The sequence below is a fragment of the Cenococcum geophilum genome (genome assembly GCF_001692895.1).
Source record: "Cenococcum geophilum 1.58 unplaced genomic scaffold K441scaffold_8, whole genome shotgun sequence".
Classification (NCBI taxonomy): Eukaryota; Fungi; Ascomycota; class Dothideomycetes; order Gloniales; family Gloniaceae; genus Cenococcum; species Cenococcum geophilum.
In genome coordinates this window covers 3,199,246-3,220,570 of record NW_027137566.1, presented here as the reverse complement: position 1 = coordinate 3,220,570, position 21,325 = coordinate 3,199,246, and the positions used below count along the sequence as shown (strand labels likewise).

Below are 21,325 nucleotides of genomic sequence, written 5' to 3'. Positions count from 1 at the left end.
CTTTGCGGCGAATGCCAGACAGGCCGTGGTAATGACCTGACAAAAGCGAAGGAAGAGAATGCAGCCAACAGTTGCCTTCTCATCACCCTTTGGCATTTTGCTCAACTTGCACCTCCCACAGCCCACCAAGCAACTCATGGTTGCGGCAAACGCAATGCGACGGGAAAAGGAGATTTGATAAAGATGTAGTAATAAGACAACGGAAGGATGCTTGAAGTAGCGCGGGCTGCATATACGTGTCTTAGTGACCCGGTGAGGCAGCCAAATTCTTTTACCTTGCGACGTCGGGATCTGCCATTAGGCATCGGCTTCAAACGCCTAAGCAAGGCTGAGTCGAAGCCGTGTCTTGATATGGCATCGCTGGGTGGTGTTAGCACGTGTAGGCTGTTGTCGAAGTCCTCATCCGGCTTAAGAATAAGGGGGCTCAGGAGCTCGCAGAGGATACGAAAGGTGATTTATTGGATGGCATAAATGGCTATGACGGGCGTCAGTCGTGTCATTGTTGTTGGGGGTTCAGGCCGCTCTCTGCCTTGAGCCCCACCACGCTAAGGAAAGCGACCTGAGCCCGCGCCACCTGTGCACGTGCTTCTAGGCTGCTGCTGCGCCGACGTCCACCTGAACCCTGCAGGAAACTGACTGCTCTCATGGAGCTCCTACTCAAAACCTGAGGCTGCCAGTATCGCATCCTAGCAAAGCCTTATTCTACACCTTGAACAGTCTCTTCAGCCTCATGTCAACCCCGCATGGAGCCAAACAACACCATGATTACTTAGTATGACTTCTCTGTCGTATTTTCTGAAACCTTCCCTACGCTCACGACGATGGCGGAGGAGCTTTTACCGGGTTATAATCCTAGCTTTCGTCATCCTCTTCACGCTTGATATCTTCTGCATTGCTTTCCCCAGGAATGATAGCCATCGAGAGATTCTCACCCTGTCCGCAGCGTCCAAGCGACCGAGCATCTTCATCGCTAGTATACACTGGAACAACGAACAAATCATACGCTCTCACTGGAGCAAGGCACTGCTCGATTTTATCAGCGAATATGGGGCCGACAATGTTTACGTCTCCATCTTAGAGGGCGGGAGCTGGGATGATACAAAGGGCGCGCTAAAGGAGTTGGACGTCGAGCTCAGAAACGCTGGCGTTGAGCGAAATGTTGAATTGCGGGATTTGTCCCACGAAGACATGATCAAGCAAGGTCCCAGCCCAGGAGGCGCTGGCTGGATACGGACATCTCGGGGAAAGAAAGAGATGAGGAGGATTCCATATCTAGCGGGGCTGCGAAATACTGTTATGGAGCATTTAAAAGAAATTGGCCAGCGTGAGAAAAACCCAAGACGGTTTGATAGAGTTCTATGGCTGAACGACGTTGTATTCCAGGTAATCAATACTCCATCTATCAATCAACTGCTCGCATTACAAATGCTAAGATTACTATGAATCTTCCAGACCTCTGATGTGCTCGCCCTTCTCGCAACACACAACTCTAGCTATGCAGCAGCCTGCTCTCTCGACTTCTCCAAGCCTCCAAATTACTACGATACTTTTGCACTCCGCGATTCCTCCGGCGTGAAACCAATAACTGATACCTGGCCATACTTCCTCTCTTTAAAGTCGCGGCGCGCACTGATGACGAACTCTCCCGTACCGGTCCAGTCCTGCTGGAATGGCATGGTGGTTTTCGATGCAGAGCCTTTCTACGCGAACGTCGTTGCAGGGACACAGTCCAAGCAGAAGTTAACACCACTTGTTTTTAGAGGCGTTGATGGCTCTTTAGCTAGCACGCATTTAGAGGGATCGGAGTGTTGTCTCGTGCATGCTGACAACTATCTCAGTGCCGAGAAAGGCGTGTGGCTGAATCCTTCCGTCAGGGTTGGATACAATGGTGATGCCTATGCTACTGTCAATCCGAAAGGTCTTCATGGCCCTCTTGACTGGCCTAGTCCTCGAGACAAATTTTTTGGGCTTTGGATCAACCGTGGAGCTAGGGTAGTTGGCCGACCTCAGCGCTTCTTGGAAAGCATGGTAGTGCATTGGAGATTGAGCGGCTGGCAAAGTAAGAAGGGTACAGATGGGCAAAAGAATACAGAAGAGGGAAGTCAATGCCTAGTGAACGAGATGCAGGTCTTGGCTGAGAATGGATGGGCTCATGTTTGACTTTAGTGGAGATGCTCATTCCCTCTATTAGACTAAACGACGATCTGAATGTCAAATCCCTCCAAATTTCCATCGCATTAATCCTACTGCTCGAAACGTTTCCCCAAAGCTATGTTTGTGAGGTGTGACCGGGTTTGAAAAAAAAAAACCAGCCTAAATACAGATTCACTGGATAGTCTCGACGGTATTACAGGGTAATACATGTACGATGTCGTATCATTTCTATTTTGGAGCTATTATAACACACTCGCAGTGTCCCTCGTTTTAACTATACCATCCTTATAACCGCCTTGCGTTTTAGGCACTTCCCTTGCTTCAGCAAATCAACGTCTAACATACTGGGTCTGTTCGCTTTTTCAGAATGGCTGCAGATACGCTCCGCCAGCCCTGGCAGAGCTCAGGGCGGCATGGGGGTGTGTCGATCATTAGCTTCAATTAAAGCCTTAACTGTGAGAATAGCGATGAGCAATCCTTCATACGGAGGTCACTGTCTAAAGTTTTTGCACCTTCCTAATTAGGAAGTTTAACCTACCACCCGGTAGAATATTATATATTTTATTACTAGAGGCTTAAAACTCATATTTGAAATACTAAATATCTAAATAAACAATTACTAAGAAAGTAGGAAGAAGGCAGCGACGAGATGTTACCTCTTAACCAGAGGACCTTATCCCTTGAACCGTCAATTATCGTCCTACGCTAAGGATTTGGCCAATCAGGAGGCATAGATTCTTAGTGTTGTATGCACGGGCAATTTCCTTATCGGTAACCCTGACTCAACCGATAGAGTCGGTGGCGGAGCCAGAATAGGGCAGGAACCTACGGTCGTGCAGACCTCGCAACCTCAAAACTAACTGGCTTATTAATTAATCAATTAATTCCCTCTATATTGCCCATTATTTCCAGCTTTAAATGCGAGTTTTAAGTCTTTAATAATAAAATATATAATATTTCTACCGGGTGGTAGGCAAAGCTTCCTAATTAGGAAGGTTCAAAAACTTTAAACAGCGAAGGATTCCAGCGTTAGAACCTTTTCTCTAATAAGTCTTTGTTTGAACGTTTCAATTTGTCTCTATGGGTCACTCGTTTTTACTTTCTCTCTGTCATTCTAATTTCCTACGATAAAGTCTAAAGGTTTCAACACAAAGCTTTCTATTCGAAAATGTCCCATAGCCTAGGAAGCCCCGTTGCTAGCCGAAGGCGTTGAGTTATGTACGTTCCGCCCTCGCCGCGTCGAGCTCGCCGCCTATACCTTGTTTCGGCTCTCCTCTTCCTTATTAGCCTTTGGTGCTGGCACACCAAATCCAACCCACCAATTATCGACCCAACCTATGGCCTCCTCAACGCCACCAATGCCAGTTCCTCCAATTATGCCATCGCAACATTTCTGTCCGGCGGCCTGCCCTACGATACAGATGCATACTTTGCCTCTGCGCGCATACTCACTTACCAATTACTACACGCGCCGGAAACACACAATTCACGCCCAATACCCTTTCTCGTCTTGTGCACCAAAACCGTATCCGAAGCTAAAAAAGCACGGCTCAAGGAAGACGGCGCCACCATCGTCGTCGCTGAAGACATAAAGCTGCGCTGGTGGGTCCACACCGGCGTGACACGGTGGGCAGACCAATTCACGAAGCTGCGACTGCTCGAAATGACGCAATACTCGCGGATCCTATTCCTGGACGCCGACCACCTACTCACTGGCTCCGTCGACGCGATCTTCGACGCTGCGGCCGTTCGCGCGCCCGCACGCACAAACTTCAGCCGCGTCGCGCAGCTCAAGGCCGACGAGGCGCCCGTGCCTGCCGAGTACGTCTTTGCGGCCCGTCCCGATAATGCGTTTTCTGGCTGTCGCGACCATGCGTTTCCGCCGCCGGCCCATCATGCCATTTCGGCGGGCTTCTGGGTTGCGGCGCCGTCGAGGGAGCTGTTTCGGTACCTGCTTTCCACTATGAACGCCTATCGCCGGTTTGATCCCCATACGATGGAGCAGTCGCTGCTGAATTATGCTTTTAGGCGCGAGGGTACTATGCCGTGGGGTGAGCTGGAGCCGAAGTGGTCTGCTACGTGGCCTAATCAGGCGGATGTGGATGGAGGCGTGGTGGCGTTGCATGAGAAGTTGTGGAATGAGGATTTGGGCGATGCAGGAGGGGTTGGAGAGTTGAGGAAGAGGTGGTATGAGATGCAAGATCAAATGGAGAAGTATTTTAAGGAGAAAGATGAAGGAAAAAGTAGGTGATGAGGAGTTGAGGAGTTGAAGGCTTTGGAATATATGAGCGAAAGAACCGTCACCATGAACCCAGAAACGAGGAATTTTGAGTACATGACTTTGGTTTGGGGAATCAGAGGCAATGGGAATGCGAATATCATGCATGTTGGATAGAGGTGATTGGGTTAGACATGGAGTTCATAAGGGAAGATGCTTTGGTTTACGTCTTCGCCGTAACATAAAGATACCCAGACCTAGAAATTCCAACACAACAACTTGGTATGTTACAGCCATCAGCAGCACATCACAGAGCATCCTCTCCGGCGGCTTCTTCCCGTTTCTTCACCTCCTAAGCCTCCTTACTAGATGAATCCACCACCTCCTCCGTTCCTTTGCACGTCCTTCATTCCTTGCTACCTCTATCACATCTTCAGTGAGATCCGTCTTATCTTCGTCTAACATTTTAGGTAACCACAGAAATGTCGTAGTATCATCGGAACACAACTATCCGGATATGCTTTTACAAAACTTAATCGCCAGGGGGCAATGGTCCTCTAATGACTAGAGGGCTTCGAGGTTTTTCAACTTTTCTGGGTCGCCGCACAGCTATTTAAATCGCCCCTAGGCCGACCTAAGCTCCTCCCTACTCGAAATAACCCTGAACAAGCCAGTCTCTTCATCAAAACAGGCCATTAACTGCAACCACCTATCGAACCTAGTCATATGCAACTCCGGATGGATGGAAACCCAATATTGATCAGCTGGTTTCCCCAATTAACTCGCCGGGCTCGTAATCTTCAAGCCTCCAAGCTGCAGCCTGGCAGTCCCATTTCACAAGCAGGCCCTCCGGCCCATCCATAAACCTCAGCAGAAATGTTCTCACTCTCATCAATATACTGCAGCACGCTAAGAGCGTTTATACCGTATAAAACACCGTTGACTACTTGAATTTTGCACCGGGGTTTTTGTGGTGCGGAATCTGGGCCTGTCTTAATGAACTAGAACTTGTCCTTTTTAGAAATTTCCCTGTGTCCTTAAACCATGGAACTGTGAATCCCCCGGAGACCCATGACTGTGGATTTGTATGCGCATACACTTCAGGATTCGATATTCTGCCTTAGACTGTAGGGGCGACGCTAAACAGCGAGCTAGACATCCAATGCGAGAGCTGCCAACATTCTTATGTCGCTACATCCTTATGAGGTACTTGAAAATATTCCGAGGTACAGCAATCACGTTGCAACTTGGTGGCTTCTGGCTAAGTGCTCAGCCCAAAAAGGAAAAGTAAGTGAATATTGATACCCCTCAACTTGTACCAAGTGACGCCCCGCAACCCTCACAGCTACCTCTACTTCCAAAAAACGGAATTGAACCATGGATATAAGTCTCATCTGTGGCTATTTTTTCTCACCGCCTCTTATCAGAAGTTTTCTTAGCAGTCTGGGGGCATTTTATCTTTCGTTGTCGCACGTTCCTCACAGGTTCACCAGCGTTCCCCAAAGCACTCACCCTTCACAATTATGTCGAACTCAGTTCATGCTTTGGGATATCCTACCTTGCGTTCTTGTTCAGACCTCACCTTATACCAGGTAATCCTTCCAAAGTTGAAGTGGCTAAATTACATTCCTTTCAATTGTATGCGAGAATCGCTAGTGACGTAGTAGGCCAGAACTAACGGAGTGGTTAAAAAGATCAATGCAAAACAACTTCCGCCTCGCGCGCAGCAGTTGGAAGCTTTCCCTCGCTTCTCGACTGGAGTTCTTCTTTCTGCTAAACCAAATTTGGTTAAGCGTCGGGTGCCCAATTATGGCACCTGAATCGGCCTTGCTGTCCTTTTTAAAAGCTTTATGTCTGAGAATAATTAAACTCGTGGCCTTTTGTCTTCAGCCGCATAGCGCTGAACCTTGCTGCCTCGCAGCACGACGTGATTTGCTCCGCTCCCAGGATATTATCTTATTCCTCTCTATTTCAACTATGGCTTGCGTTGGGAGTCAATGGTGGGGCCACGTGTTCACGACTTCGACAGGAGCAAAATGTGGCTGTGCTCAACATATGTCCATGCCATCCACGTGACCTGTGACTGTATTTTTGGCCAGTAAAGTTATTGCAATGGGCTTGCCAAGGAGAATAAGGGCTGTGCAGGACGCTCTCAACGCTAAAACTCGTTAACAGTAACATTACGTTACCCTGCCTCATAAGCAACTTATGTGCCGACGAGGCTCTTGGAAGGTGTTCAGTCACCCACACCTCCCTGAAAGGGAAATCAGCATTCATATATGTTCAAGTCATCGCAGCTCCCCTTGCGAATTGAGAAGGGCGTCTGTAGGTAACGACTGAACACTCCAGCTGATTCAACGTGAAGCTAAGAGCCGATGACGCTTTTAGAGCTTCTATCACCACCTTCTCGCATAAACTTTGCGTCTTAGATCTGCCCATCGCCGCCCTCAGCGTCGATCTGTTCGGCGTAGCCGCGACTGTATACCCCCCTGCATTGTCCTTTCGGTCCCTAGGTTTCGCAATATATCAGTTAATTAAAAGTACGTCTCAAGTCCAATAGCCATGAGACTCTGCTAATAGCCTCTCGCATCGAGTTTAACAGTAGCATACTACCACTTCTATAACGCTATGCCGCCTCTTAGAAACCAAGAATACACGGTCGGATGGATCTGCGCGCTTCCTGCAGAAATGGCTGCCGCGCGCGTTATGTTAGATGAAATTCACGGGAAGCCGGTAGAGCAGCATCCTTCCGATCAGAACAACTACCTTTTAGGCAGTATTGGGCCACACAGTATTGTCATCGCTTGTCTCCCAGCCGGCATCTACGGTACGACCTCCGCGGCCACTGTGGCGGCCCATATGCTCTCGAGTTTCAAATCAATAAGAATCGGTTTAATGGTCGGTATCGGTGGCGGGATTCCTAGTAAAGATTGTGATATTCGACTTGGTGATGTCGTGGTTAGCAAGCCAGATAAAGCCTTTGGAGGGGTAGCGCAATACGATTTCGGGAAAACAGGCGCAGAGGGCCAATTTACACGCACCGGGTCACTGAACAAGCCGCCCTTGGTATTACTTAATGCTATTGCTAAACTTCAAGCAGAACATGAGGTAGAAGACAGCAAGATTCCCCAGTTCCTCTCGGAGATGTTGCTCAAGCATAAAAAGATGCAAGCCGACTATTCACATCAGGGTGTATCGAATGACCGTTTATATGAAGCCGACTATGAACACGAAGACAAGGACGACGACATGTGTGAATCATGTGACGTCAACAAGGTCACGCGTCGACCTGACAGAAACACTAGTGATCCGTTCATTCACTACGGTATCATTGCGTCTGGTAATCAAGTGATAAAACATGGTGTTACCAGGGATCGCCTTAGAAAGGAGCTTGGCGTCATTTGCTTCGAAATGGAGGCGGCTGGCCTTATGGACAATTTCCCATGCCTTGTTATACGAGGGATCTGTGACTATGCAGACTCACACAAGAACAAGCGATGGCAGCCGTACGCAGCTGCTACGGCCGCTGCATATGCTAAGGAACTGCTCTCCATCATTCCAACACAGGAAATAGATGCGACAAAAGAAGCATTGGAGGCTTTTCAAATCTCGAGAGGTGCGTCTAGTGCTTAGTATTGGCTCTTTTGCTATGATTTCCAGGCAGTACATTTTCCTACAAACCAGCTCAGATCCCAATGTCATTGCACGTCACCTAAAATACCCTAATATCGCTAGCCACGCCTAGAGATACCTACACACTTATATAATGCCTACACGTATCCGCAGTAGCTGCGCGGGAGGCAAACAGTGCTGAGGTAAATAAATCTAGAGCAGGATCGATTACTAGATAAACTCCCTTATGCTGAAGGCGCTTCTTATAACTCTCGAATTTGGGAGCATAAAGATCGATGCCTGCCAGATACCCGAGTCGAACTTCGTAAGCAGATTGTGGCGTGGAGCAAAGACCCTGGCGCGGCTTGTATCTTCTGGTTGAATGGCATGGCCGGTACCGGCAAGTCGACAATTGCTCGCACAGTTGCTCACGACCTTGCAGGTGACAGACGGCTTGCAGCAAGTTTTTTCTTCTCCAGAGGCGGAGGAGATCTGGGAAATGCCAGCAAGATCTTCACAACGCTTGCCAGGCAGCTAGCGAATAAGTCACCTGCTCTTAAACACTTTATATGCGAGACTGTCGCTGAGAACACCAATATTAGTAGCCTGGGCCTATATAATCAGTGGGAAACGCTTATCCTCAAGCCACTCTCCCGACTAGGGAAGAGTTCAATTCCGTTACCGTTAGTTCTGGTAATAGACGCCTTGGACGAGTGTAAGGGTGAAAATGATGTTCAATTGATGCTTCAACTCCTTGCCACAGCTAGGTCTCTACAAAGCGTCCGGCTTCGAATCTTCATCACGAGCAGACCTGAAATACCAATCCGACATGGGATTAATGATATCCCGGAAGCTGCACATCAAGATTTCATCCTCCACAGGATATCGGTGTCTGCTATTGAGCATGATATTTCTATTTTCTTGAAGCATAACCTAGAGCTTATTAGGCAAGAGCATGGTCTAGCTACAGGCTTTCTTGATGAGAATACTATTAAGCTTCTTATTCAAAAGGCTGGAGGGCTCTTTATTTACGCTGCGACTGTATGTCGTTTTATTCGTCAGGAAGGGCAACTTGTTGAAAGTCGGCTGTCTCTTATTCTTCAGCATGGCAACTCTACTTCGTCACCAGAGAGAGATCTCGATGAGATTTATACCACTGTTTTAACCCATTCACTCCGCGGACTGTACGATGAGCGGGAGAGCAAGGACCTACACAACTTATTCAGCCAAATTGTAGGATCTATAGTCGTCCTATTTGACACACTGTCTACTACCAGTCTAGCTGGGCTGCTCGAAACACCAAAAGAGAAAATCCTTCAGACATTAAGGAACCTACACTCTGTTTTAGATGTTCCAGAGAGCGAAGATGGCTCTATCCGGCTTCTTCACCCCTCCTTCCGCGATTTCCTCCTCAGCACAGAAAGATGCTCAAATCCATTGTTCCTAATTGACGAGAGACAGGTACATCACAACTTATTCATACAATGTCTTAGTGTCCTGTCGGGTCACCTGCAGCGGGATATGTGTCATCTTCAAGTTTTAGGGGCGCTTGCCACTGAGGTTAAAAGGTGTGAAGTGGACAAATACATTCCTTTTCACGTTCAGTACGCCTGCCGATACTGGGTCCATCATCTTCGTCAAAGCAATATTAACCCTTCTGACCATATCGACGTCCATATGTTCCTCCAAAAATATTTTCTCTTTTGGCTTGAAGCGCTTGCATTAATGGGGTGTATGTCAGACGGGATTATTATGGTTGATATATTAGATTCTATATTCACAGTAAGTGGTCTTGTGGGACTGTATAGAGTAGTATTTATAACTAAACAACAAAAGGCTAAGCGCAGAGTACAACCCACTTTACTATCTAAGCTTACATCTACCGTAAAATCAGCTTTCCTGCCAAGTCTTATATCAAAGGAAAGTTCACCTTGGCAAAGAATGCCTAAAGCTAAAGTACATTCTTCAACCTTGGATGCGTTTGTTCACGACGCAAAGCGTTTTATCTTCAGCAATGGATCAATTATTGAAGAGGCACCTCTGCAAGCATACTGTTCAGCCTTAATATTCAGTCCTAGGGCAAGCATTATTAGGGATATCTTTTGGGATCAGGTCCCAGAGTGGGTCAAGTTCAGTCCAAACGTCCAGAGAGACTGGAATCCTTATTTACAATCACTTAGTGGCCATTTAGATTGGGTCAGGGCCGTAGCATTCTCACCGGACGGCAAGCTGGTGGCGTCAGGATCGGACGACATGACGGTCATGCTCTGGGACGCTGCGACGGGAGCGAAGCGCGGCATGCTCGAGGGCCATTTAGGCCGGGTCCATGCCGTAGCATTCTCGCCGGACGGCAAGCTGGTGGTGTCGGGATCGGGCGACATGACGGTTAGACTCTGGGACGCTGCGACGGGAGCGAAGCGCGGCATGCTTGAGGGCCATTTAGATTGGGTCTATGCCGTAGCATTCTCGCCGGACGGCAAGCTGGTGGTGTCGGGATCGGGCGACACGACGGTTAGACTCTGGGACGCTGTAACGGGAGTAAATCGCGGCACGCTCGAGGGCCATTTAAATTCGGTCGGCGCCGTAGCATTCTCGCCGGACGGTAAGCTGGTGGCGTCGGGATCGGGCGATAAAACAGTTAGGCTCTGGGACGCTGTAACGGGAGTAAATCGCGGCACGCTCAAGGGCCATTCGTATTGGGTCACAGCCGTAGCATTCTCGCCGGACGGCAAGCTGGTGGCGTCGGGATCGGGCGACAAGACGGTCAGGCTCTGGGACGCTGCGACGGGAGCAAAGCGCGGCACGCTCAAGGCCATTCGTATTGGGTCACAGCCGTAGCATTCTCGCGGACGGCAAGCTGGGTGCGTCGGGATCGGCGGACAAGACGTCAGGCTCTGGGACGCTGCGGCGGGAGCGAAGCGCGGCACGCTCGAGGACCGTTCATATTCGGTCCGCGCCGTAGCATTCTCGCCGGACGGCAAGCTGGTGGCGTCGGGATCGGCCGAAAGGACGGTTAGGCTCTGGGACGCTGCGACGGGAGCGAAGCGCGGTACGCTTAAGGGCCGTTCGGATTCGGTCCGCGCCCTAGCATTCTCGCCGGACGGCAAGCTGGTGGCGTCGGGATCGTTCGATATGACGGTTAGGCTCTGGGACGCTGCGACGGGAGCAAAGCGCGGCACGCTCAAGGGCCATTCGTATTGGGTCACAGCCGTAGCATTCTCGCCGGACGGCAAGCTAGTGGCGTCAGGATCGGACGACAAGACGGTCATGCTCTGGGACGCTGCGACGGGAGCGGAGCGCGGCACGCTCAAGGGCCATTCAGATTCGGTCTGTGCCGTAGCATTCTCACCGGACGGCAAGCTAGTGGCGTCGGGATCGGGCGATAAGACGATTAAGCTTTGGGACGCTGTAACGGGAGTAAATCGCGGCACGCTCGAGGGCCATTTAGATTGGGTCAGGGCCGTAGCATTCTCGCCGGACGGCAAGCTGGTGGCGTCGGGATCGGACGATATGACGGCCAGGCTCTGGGACGCTGCGACGGGAGCGAAGCGCGGCAAAGTCGAGGGCCATTCGGATCAGATCTGCGCCGTAGCATTTTCGTCGGACTGTAAGCTTGTGACGGTTTCATTCGGAGATCGGTTGATTCGAAACAAGGAAACACTACTTTGGCTTCCTCATGATTATCGAGTTACATGTGTGGCTTTCTGGAATAATTTACTTTTATTAGGGCACGAGTCTGGTTCTATATCAGTTTTGTGTTTTAAGAGAGGAAACTTATAGCTTTCAGCCACCTCCCCAGCCACCTCCACTCTCGTCGGGTTTATTATATATGCTCTGAAATCCTCTGCTTTGAAATCCTCTGCTTTGAAATCACCTGCTTTGAAACCCCTGCTTCGGAGTCCTCGGTTATACATATATGTACATATATCTGCATTATCTCAGGCTTGCTTGGTTTGTTCGTTCGTAATTTTATACCAACGGGCAGTATATCGTCAAGATCAAGCAGCCCACGAATACTAATGGATTTTCTCTTACGCCACCCGGGCTACTTAAATCCGCATATGCCATCTCTCTATCCGAGTGACTGCAACATGGCGACCGCTTTTGGTACTTTCCGCTTTCCTCGCAAGTTCCCTAACTTCATCCTAAAACTTGGCCGCAGAAGCCCAAACCTACGCAACAGCGTTTACTCAATCAGGCCCATATAAGAGGCGGAGGCAACGGTCTGTTGAAGTAAAGCGGAGTGTGAGCTAGTCGCTGGCTACCTGAATGTTCATTTAGTTACACGCGAGTTTCGATAAGCCCAAACACCCCGCATTAGCAAAATAGAGGCATGACCGTCGGAGTGTGGGCGCAGTGATTCCTACGCATAGAGTTACTGTGGTAATACCATCGGATTGTCTCTTGAAAGACGGCGCCGTTAGGGCGTTTTTGAGAGCAGTGAGTACTGAAGAAAAGCCTTCCGCCCGAAAGCCAGAATCCATTTCAGTTATTCATTGGAATACACACCGCCAAGCCTCCAGATCAATTATATTCCTATAGATACTACTTAAAGTTAATAGTATTTCGTGAAAGGTAGATAGCAGAGATGGTCATCCAGGTCTAGCAATGTGTGGCGCCGTATCCTGCAAGGGAAGAAATATCTATCGCTAAGTGTAGCGTGGCTCATCTTCAAGCCTGGCCAAACCTTTTTTGGGGTTTCTAGATACTGGCGCTGAATCCAACAAGATTCTTTTTTTATATATAATTTTAGGATTCTATTTGCAGTGAATATTGATCCTAGATTTGTGCTTCTCAGGCGTACCTTACGTATTTCGTACATAATAGCCGTCGCCCTCTTTGAAGAATGGCTTTCTTAACTCCGCATCTCTACCGTTGTCATACCGGGTATGAGTTGAATCTGACGATATGTTTGAAAGTGTCTTTCGGTATGTTTTGAAAGAATCTCGCAAATCCAATGTCATCCCGCATGTTTAATTTTGAGGTCGTGGAGCAGTCTGCTAATCAGATTGTGTGTCCCAGTAATTAAAATGCCATGTGCTACTTCAGAATTGTTCCGTCTTTCCATGAAATATTGCTTGAAACGCTGATTTATCCTTAGGAATGGCTTTTGTGTGAATATAAAATCACATTAGCTCTCCTACAGCTTGAGAATTTCTTCGTAAAATTAGCCGTGTCTGAATTGGGCCCTTCGGTATCTCTGTTTACTTCAAGTCAAGCTACGTAATCAAATCCCAATCCAAGCCTCGTGACGCCGCCGTCCCATAAAAGGATACCTCGTGGACCTCTCATTTCGGACTGGCATTAACCCGTCAACTCTTCACGTCTTGTATCCGCTTGATTCACCACTCCTCTTCTTGACTACTTTCCAGCCCGTCCGCCATCTTTCTGCGACCGCTTCGCCCTGAGCAGCTCGCATACTTGCGCTAATTCTATCCGCACATTTAATCTCTATTCAAGGTGAGTCCGGCGATACTAATTTTGCTTCCTCTTGTCCTGACATTGACGGTTGGTCAATGCTACTTTGTATTGTGTCTTTACGTCCTTCCCTTTAGTTCAATAGGGTTTTGATAGTATGTCCAGTATATTGCGTACTCCACTCCCAATCCAGCATTTCTTCACCAGGAACTCTCTTCGTCCAGTCGGAGCCTCCTTGCTCAATCTGCCGCTGACATCACCCTCGACGTCACCTCATAGCCTCTTTCTTTTGCTAACGTCCTCTAACGAAGGACCTTCAAACCGCCATCAGTCATCATGCCGATGAACTGGACTGCTGAGGCTGAGGCCAAGGTATGACTATTCTCTCTTCGCAATGCGCGACTCGCATGGAACTATACTCCTGCCCGATGCGGCCTCCTTGTGTATTTCTCCAACTTGTTACTCAGTCATTATGACTGGATCTACCCTCCCTCAATCCAACATTCATATCTTCATGCACCTCAACTAACACCACTCCAGCTCTTCGCCGCAATCATCGAAGCCGCAGACATCAAGTTCTCCCAAGACCTACTCGACCGACTCGCCAAAGTCATGGGTCCCGGTACGCATCCCCCATCCAGCCTCCCCAACTCCTCCAGCCGTCCACATCCGCTCTCCAACCTCCCCCCCTCTCCTCCATCACCCACTCCCCTCCTCTCCCTCCCTCCCCATCCACCTGACTCCATCTAACACCCCACCTAGAATGCACTCCCAAAGCGATCCGCCACCGCATCGACAGCGTCAAAAAGCGCGCTCCAAAATCCTCAAACCCTACCTCCACCTCCCCCACCAAAGGCACCACCGCCGCCGCCGCAGCAGCACCCAAACCCAAACCCAGCCCCCGAAGCCGCAAGCCCCGCTCCAGCACCGCAGCGCCCGCAGCCAGCACCCGCAGCCCCCCCGACGACGACGAAGCCGCTCCCATCACGCCCAAGGGATCTAGGAAGCGCGCTGCGAACGGAAGTGCTGGTGCCAATGCCAATGCCAACGCCAATGCTAGCGGCGCCGCCAAGCGCGCGCGCCGGAGCAGCACGCCGGTTGAGGAGACGCTCGCTGCGTACGAGGACGGGTTGAGGTATGATCAGCTGTACGGGAGCGGGGCGGAGGAGCGGGAGGAGCGGAAGTGGGTTAAGCGCGAGCCGTCGGCGGAGTTTGAGGGCTTGTATGATGACGAGGAGGACCGGGCGCTGTTGGAGTACGATGGGGCGAGGGAGGTGGTTTAGAGGGGAGTGCTGGGTGGAGAGGTGGTATAGTGGGTCTGGGTAGCCGGCCGGGTGCGGCGGGGGGAGATTGTTAGCTGGGGTTTGTGATGGATGGGTTGTGGGTGGCATGACTGGCATGACGGGTCTAGGGGATATGGGAGCAGGGGCTTAAGCGTCTGGGTTGGTGCTCTCTTTCTTTCATTGCGGTATTTTCTGGCACTTGAGCAGTATTGGGACGCAGCGCCACAGCTCACACGAGCTTATTGCTTTATTAACAGCCGGGCTTGGAGGGCCGACTCTGCGCAGCCGGGACAGCCTCGCAGCGTATTTCCGAAGCGAGTGGCTCTATTGGAGTTAGCACCCGCAAGTGTAAGGACGATACGGCCGTCAGGAGGACTTGAAGCAATTGTAACTCACCTACATGTCACCAGCATGCTGCCAGGTCGTGACAAACATATCTAAAGTTCACCGAAACACCTTCACCCTTCTTTTCACCCACCTTCACCCAGGACGTCAGAAAATTCATCTTACATTTGTACACATAATCACCTCACCCATCGTACCTACAGAACCCACAACATGTACAAAACCCCCAACCCCCTCTTCATACCGACAGTTCAGAAATCCCCACCTTTCAAAAAGCCTTCCCCCACCCAGCAGCCTATTTTCCAAAAAGCCTTTCCTCCAGGGACAGACCAAAGAATAAAAAAAGATACGAAAATACAAAAGAAAAAAGTAAACATTTGCACGAGTAATAATAAAAAGGAAAAACGCCGGATGCATCCTGCAGACATGAGCGTCTCTAATATGCGTGCGCGTTATGAAAAAAAAAAGACAACATCATGCCCATCCGCAAACACCGCCATATCCTCAACACCACATGCTCCTGCTAGCATTCCCCTTGGATATCATATATATCTTGAACATCAGATCCTGGAAATAGAAAAGAAATAAAAATTAGGTGGGTGGGACGAAAACGCCTGGACCGTAGAATCCATCCTGCGCTGTGGAAAAAAAAGAAAAAAAGAAAAACGCCAAACGCCAGACGCTCCCAAAATATACGAGGAACAGAATCGCGCTGCGAAAGAAGATATGAGCGGGAAACCGAGTCGAGGAGAGGGGAGCGAGCGAGGGAGTGTGCGTGCGGAAAAGATGTACAAGCGCGGGTCATGTCGATAGCCATGTGTAGTGGTATCCCATCTCCCTGCGCCATCCGCCACCACCATCGTCAAATTTACCATCACCTCTCCCTCAACGCCTCGTCCAATCCATCACCCCACCCTGGCTCTGGCCCTGGCCCTGGCCCTGGCCTCCCTGGCCTCCCTGCCCTCCCTGCTGTCCCTGTCCTGGACCCCCCGGCGGCGGCGGCGCCCCCCTCTCCCTCTCCCCAGCCCTAATTATCCCATCACGGAACCGCGGATCGCGCTCACGCTCTCGGCGAATCTTATCCTCGCGCGACAGCTGCTCGTCACGCAAGCGACGCTCCTGCTCGCGCGCGTCGTCCCGCCCGCGGCGGCTCTCATCCCGCAGCCGTTGCTGCGCCTGCGCGTGCTGCTCCTCGCGCATACGCTGCTCCTCGACGCCGCGCTGGCCCTGGAAGACGTGGGCGTGGGCATGGTGAGCTTGGCTATGCGGCAGCCCATGTCCACGACTCTGTCCATTCCCGTGCGTGTGTCCATGATGGCTCTGTGCCGGCGCATGTCTTAGGACCTGCATGCCCTCGATCCCGTGTGGATGCTGCGGCGCGCTGAGCGCGTGCTCGCGCCTCCCGAGCGGCGTGTGCGTTCTCTGTGGTGGGAACCCCCCGACTCCCACGCTCACACCTCCGCGTTGTGTCAGCCCATCCTGCTGCTGCTGCTGTTGTTGTGACGACGGCGGCGGCTGTGAGTACCTAATCTCCCTCGGCGCGCTCCGATCGTGCATCAGCACGTCTGCCCTGTCGCGCGCGAACTCGCGCTCGCGCTCGCGCATGTCGCGCAGCTGCGGGTGCGGGTGCGGATGCGGATGCATCCCGCTGGGCGTCTGGGGCGTCGATGACGTGTAACCAAGAGCAGCAGCGGCGTGTGGCTGTTGTGGCTGTGGCGGCGGCTGTTGTGGCGGGGGATCGGCGCGAGCTTGTTGCTGCTGCTGTTGCTGGGAGCCGGCGGGTTGAGTCTTGGTATGCGGGCTGGGGCGCATGCCGCCAGGGCCATGGGGTTGGGACGTGGAGCCTGGGGGATCGACCAGTGTGTAGGGGTTCGGCTGCAGGATCTGGGCGGCGGTGGCTGGAGGTTGGGTTTGTTGGAGAGGCGTGGGTGTGAGTTGGTGGCGGGGTTGTTGGGGTTGGTGCGTGAAGCTCGGGGCGCGCGAGTGCGGCGGGTGCGCGTGGGAGAATGGCGCGTGAGGTGGTGGGGGCGGGGCGTGTCGTACGATGCTGTGCAGCCCGAAGGCGCCGCCGATGCCGTAGAGGGCTCTCGGGTCTGTGAGAATAGGTTGTGCATGGGTTGGGTGCGGGGAGCTGGCTTGAGGTGGTAGTTGGGATTGTGTGTGTGATTGATGGGGAGGACGGTAAGATTTGTGGGGAGGCCAGCTGTCGTTGGAGTGAGCGTTAGGGGTAGGATCGCGGCTAGTAAGATCGATGACTTGGCTATTAGGAGGTATTTGGGATTGAGGTGGTTGCTGTTGCTGTTGATGCTGCTGTTGCTGCTGCTGCTGCTGCTGCTGTTGGGCATATGGAGGGCGTGGATAGGAAGGTTGCGGTCCTGGACTGTCATTGTATACATCTCGTCTGGGTACTTGGGAAATAGGCGGAGGTGGTGCGATCGGAGTGTGTTGTTGTGGGGTAGGTGTGTGGGATGGAACGCCTTGCTCGCTAATTCTCTTGCGTGGTCGGGGCTCCTCAGGTTCAGATTGTTCTGGATTCAACAACGACAGCAGATTTGATTTTCGAGGCTCAGGCGGAGGCCTTGAGACGGCTGGCTGCGGTTGATTGGGAGGTTGGCTTGGAGGTTGACTGGGTGGCTGGCTGGATGGCTGGTTGGGTGGCTGGCTGGGTGGTTGACTTGGAGGTTGGCGCGGGGGCTGTTGTGGTGGCGTCGAAAGTTGGCGGGTGTCTTCTCTCGGGGGAGGGGTCAGCACTGATGGCCTTGCGGCAGCGTGTTGAGTAGCCATAGAATTTCCAGTTTGGCTCGGGGGTTCAGTCTGGTGTTGCAAGACTGGTTGTGGTTGAGGTGGATGCATGGGGGGCTTCTGGAGTGTTTCGGGAGAGCCAGCGCTAGGTGCACTTTTCTGCATCTGCGAGATCATTTGAGGTATATGGTTCGCTTGGTATGGGCGTTGAGCGCGTTCTTGTGAGATTCGTCGTGTTTGTTGCGATGGTTGCTGCTGTTGCTGCTGCTGTTGCTGCTGCTGTTGCTGCTGCTGATACCTCGACTGAGCCTCGCGCTCTGGTGGTTGCTCATATCTGTCTTGCATTTCCCGATCCTGAGCATGAGTTTGTCGAAATAGGGATTCTTGAACTTGCTGCGGCCCGTGCATTTGTGTTTGAAGCTGTTGCGTCGGCCGTGTGGGCTGTTGGATAGATGAAGGTTGCGATGTCGGCCGACTGTCGGTACGGCCAGAGAAATACCCAGCACGAGGACCCTGAAGATTCGGCTTTTGGTGCTGATGGTGATGATGATGATGATGCTGGTGCTGAGTCGGAGTCTGACTTGGCTGACTTGGCGGTTGCGTTGGTGGCTGCGGTGGAGATTGGGCCTGAGGTTGGGCCTGAGGTTGGGCCTGAGGTGGGGCATGAGGCTGATGTGATAAAGATGAGACGGGCTGGGCGGCCTGTTCCGGAACTGCCGAGACAGGAGGCTGAGTAGTAGCGATTTGTTTTGTCTGCGCCGGAGCTGCTTGAGCAATGGTGGGATATCTATTAGTGTGGAGACTAGGCGGAGAGGCTTGAGTGGGCATAGCCGGCTGCGAAACTGGAGAATTACTTAGGTCTACAACCTCAGGAGTGGGCGCAATATTCCTAGGAACGGTCGTTTGAGAGGCATCATATCGTTTCTTAGAAATAGGCGTAGGAGTTGGAGGTTCGCCAAGATCCTCCCTCGCATTCCTCCGAGTATCTGCTTCCTGAGCTGCCTGAAGGAGTTCGGGAGTATTCTCGACCAGGCGCTGATACTGATTTTTAACCTGGAGATGTAGTGTTAGGGGAGGGTATATAGAACGGGTCTGGGCGTGGATAACTAAATAGAAAGTCGTGATTTACCATCGTCTGCGTCTTAGTTCTCATATGGTTAGCAATCGCGGTAAAATCGGTACCAAAGTGGGCAATATATCTTCGGAAGTCGGTTTGTTCCGTCACGGACCAATAGCTCGACGGACCTACTCTTTGCGGTGCTTGCGATTTAGGTCTTTCAGCCATGGCAACGTTGGTGCCAGTCTGTGCAAGTATATCTTCAGAATATGCCTTTGATTCTTCTAAGCACTGGCCTGGTTGTAGGTTAGAAAGCGGTCGGGCCTCTTCCATTGATCGTGCTCTACCGTAGGCTTCTTCTGTCTTGACTCCCGGTAACTTTTCTTTCTTATCAATCTTAACAGGAGAACCAACAGATGCGGCTGCAAGAGGTTGATTCCTCGGTTTCCTCCCCACCTTTTCCTTCTGCATTTTCTGCCGCTTACCAGCCTTTTCTGCAGCGCCATCTGCAACATTCTCTTGCCGACCACGAAGCCTTCCAGGCGTTGGTGCAGGAGTCACAGCCTCGATCTCAGATTCAGCCCCAAAGGTCGGCGCGGCGGCACGGCGGGGCCGCCCACTGTCAGTGACACTTGAAGAAAGGGGAGTTGGCATATCGTTATCATAAAGATCGGGCCGCTCGGTAGCTGTAGCGGACGCACGACCGCGACCTGCTCCTCCGCCTCCTCTAGGTCTCCTAACCCCTTTGAGCTTTCTTGCCCTACCCTTGTATTCTTTCGCCCATTTAGTTGCATAGTAGTGATTGATACAATCCTTGTACGTCCGGTTCGACTGCAGCTTTTCCGATAAGGCCTCTGCTAACTTGCCCCACTTCTTTGCGTACTGATCCTTGTAGTGTTGCACCATAATTTTGTGTTCTTCAGGGGTGAAGTCGTCCTCGGGAGGCTCGTAGTGGAAGACGAAGATGCCTTGTCCGGGCTGTCGCTGGAAGTTTGTGTCAATAAATCTCCGCCGCTGGGCCTCATACTCAGTTATTTCTTCCAGAATACGTGCTTCTCTCTCTGGATCTGCATTCGATCTCTTTGCCTCGCGCTCTTTTCTGGCCTGAGCTTCCTCTGCATCCTTCATCGATTCCTTGAGGACCAATTGAATTTCATACTCGCTGCTGAATTTATGAGCACGTCTGCCGAGTTCAGGGATTGTTGGCATAGCAGCGGTGGTGATGTCTGGTGTAGTAGCTTTAGGTCCGGGCTCTGCGGACAATTGCCTCAGTTCCTTCTCTTCTTGCTCCCTCTTATCATCTAGCTCTTGCACATGCAGCCTCCATTCTTTGTAGGCGAAATAATATTTCTCCTCCAGCATATCTTGAGACTCTTCCTCAGCTGCACGCTCTTTGAGCAGAGCTTCGCGTACAGCATGTATGGTGTCCTCGGGTGGTGTTGAGCGTTCCTGGTCGGGATCAGAAAGTGGGGTCGGTGGGCCTTTCCCTAGGTAAGGCAGAGAGCTAAGGTCCGGCGTAGACTCTCTATCGACGGAGACTTCACGCTTTGTCCGAAGGATTTGCGCGTCTTCCATGACGACATCTTCCGGCTCCTCTGCTTTTGGCGTAAGTAGCTCCGCAGGAAGCAGATCAGCCGGGCGTTGATGAGTGCTTGGGGAAACTGTTTTCTCTTCTACATCCTCGGTTTCTGGGAGATCTAAATCTTCGGTTGTGATGCTAGCCAGTAGAATTATTTCTACGAGCGGCGTAGTGGCACGTAAGTTTCGTGCACTTAGATCCACTAATTTAGCTTCCAAAATAGTCTTCTCCCTTTTGAATTTAGCTTCCGATTCGGCAAAGTCAGTTTCATCCAAATCAAGATCTTCGTCAGAGTCTTCCATCACTTCAGGAGCGGAAGATGTAGCTGAGATTGGTGGCTTCTCAATCTGCGGAGAGGCTTCAGCCATTGACACATCCGAGAAGCGTCTGGTGTCGAGTTTTGCTATTCTTGGCGAAGATTGTGTCGACCGTGTACCTGGCGCATTTTCATTATGTCGCTCTACGTCCCGCTTGAGCTGATCCATTGGAGCTGGTTCAGGCCTGGGAACATCCCACAGCCGGACCTCAGTATTTCCAGCCGCCACTTCGATTTTAGGAGCTTTAGGAGCGCTGCCGATTATACGATCCTTATCATCGCTGATAAATTCGCGCTTGGTAGGTATCACAGGTGGTCGGTATGACGGTGTTGCGCCAGGCCGTATCCACTGTGGGTTTTTCGGAGGTCCTCCGGCCATGGGTGCTCTAGGGGCAGGGAATGGGGAGCGATCAGGTCCGCCAAACATTGACGGTCTGGCTCCCATCGTCTGACCTCTCTCAGCTTTTGGTCCCGTCGGAATATTTGTGCCCACACTTTTGGGTGACGTAATAATTGATGTGGATGCTCTCGGTCCAATCGGAATTGCATTCGGGGAAACGTCTCTTGCAGGAAAAGGGACTTGAGGAGTTCGTCCAAAGAC

At 51.3% G+C, this 21,325-nt stretch overlaps 5 protein-coding genes across 5 annotated transcripts; 4 read left to right on the top strand and 1 right to left on the bottom strand.

Moving 5' to 3' along the window:
* Positions 1-656: 656 nt before the first annotated feature.
* Positions 657-2,643, top strand: K441DRAFT_655133 (glycosyltransferase family 69 protein). The gene is made up of 2 exons (XM_067647797.1): positions 657-1,383; positions 1,453-2,643. The coding sequence occupies exons 1-2, from the start codon at positions 775-777 to the stop codon at positions 2,158-2,160; spliced, it is 1,317 nt and encodes a 438-aa protein (XP_067507675.1). The 5' UTR covers positions 657-774; the 3' UTR covers positions 2,161-2,643.
* A 727-nt stretch (positions 2,644-3,370) lies between these two features.
* On the top strand, positions 3,371-4,405 carry K441DRAFT_545958 (glycosyltransferase family 8 protein; the record flags this gene model as incomplete). Its single annotated transcript, XM_067642840.1, has 1 exon — positions 3,371-4,405. One exon carries the CDS (start codon positions 3,371-3,373, stop codon positions 4,403-4,405), a length of 1,035 nt encoding a protein of 344 aa, XP_067507674.1.
* Positions 4,406-6,626: 2,221 nt separating this feature from the next.
* K441DRAFT_345094 (Pfs, NACHT and WD domain protein) lies at positions 6,627-11,884 on the top strand. Its single transcript, XM_067641289.1, has 6 exons — positions 6,627-6,697; positions 6,761-6,912; positions 6,975-7,988; positions 8,202-9,766; positions 9,821-10,720; positions 11,093-11,884. Exons 3-6 carry the CDS (start codon positions 7,001-7,003, stop codon positions 11,762-11,764), a joined length of 4,125 nt encoding a protein of 1,374 aa, XP_067507673.1. The 5' UTR covers positions 6,627-6,697; positions 6,761-6,912; positions 6,975-7,000; the 3' UTR covers positions 11,765-11,884.
* A 3,193-nt stretch (positions 11,885-15,077) lies between these two features.
* K441DRAFT_345083 (uncharacterized protein) lies at positions 15,078-15,767 on the top strand. Its single transcript, XM_067641288.1, has one exon. It carries the CDS (start codon positions 15,244-15,246, stop codon positions 15,616-15,618), a length of 375 nt encoding a protein of 124 aa, XP_067507672.1. The 5' UTR covers positions 15,078-15,243; the 3' UTR covers positions 15,619-15,767.
* Positions 15,768-18,513: 2,746 nt separating this feature from the next.
* On the bottom strand, positions 18,514-20,776 carry K441DRAFT_546033 (uncharacterized protein; the record flags this gene model as incomplete). The annotated part of the gene is made up of 2 exons (XM_067642842.1): positions 18,514-18,825; positions 18,902-20,776. Coding segments are annotated over 2 exons (2,187 nt in total), but the record flags the coding sequence as incomplete, so codon positions are not given.
* Positions 20,777-21,325: the final 549 nt, after the last annotated feature.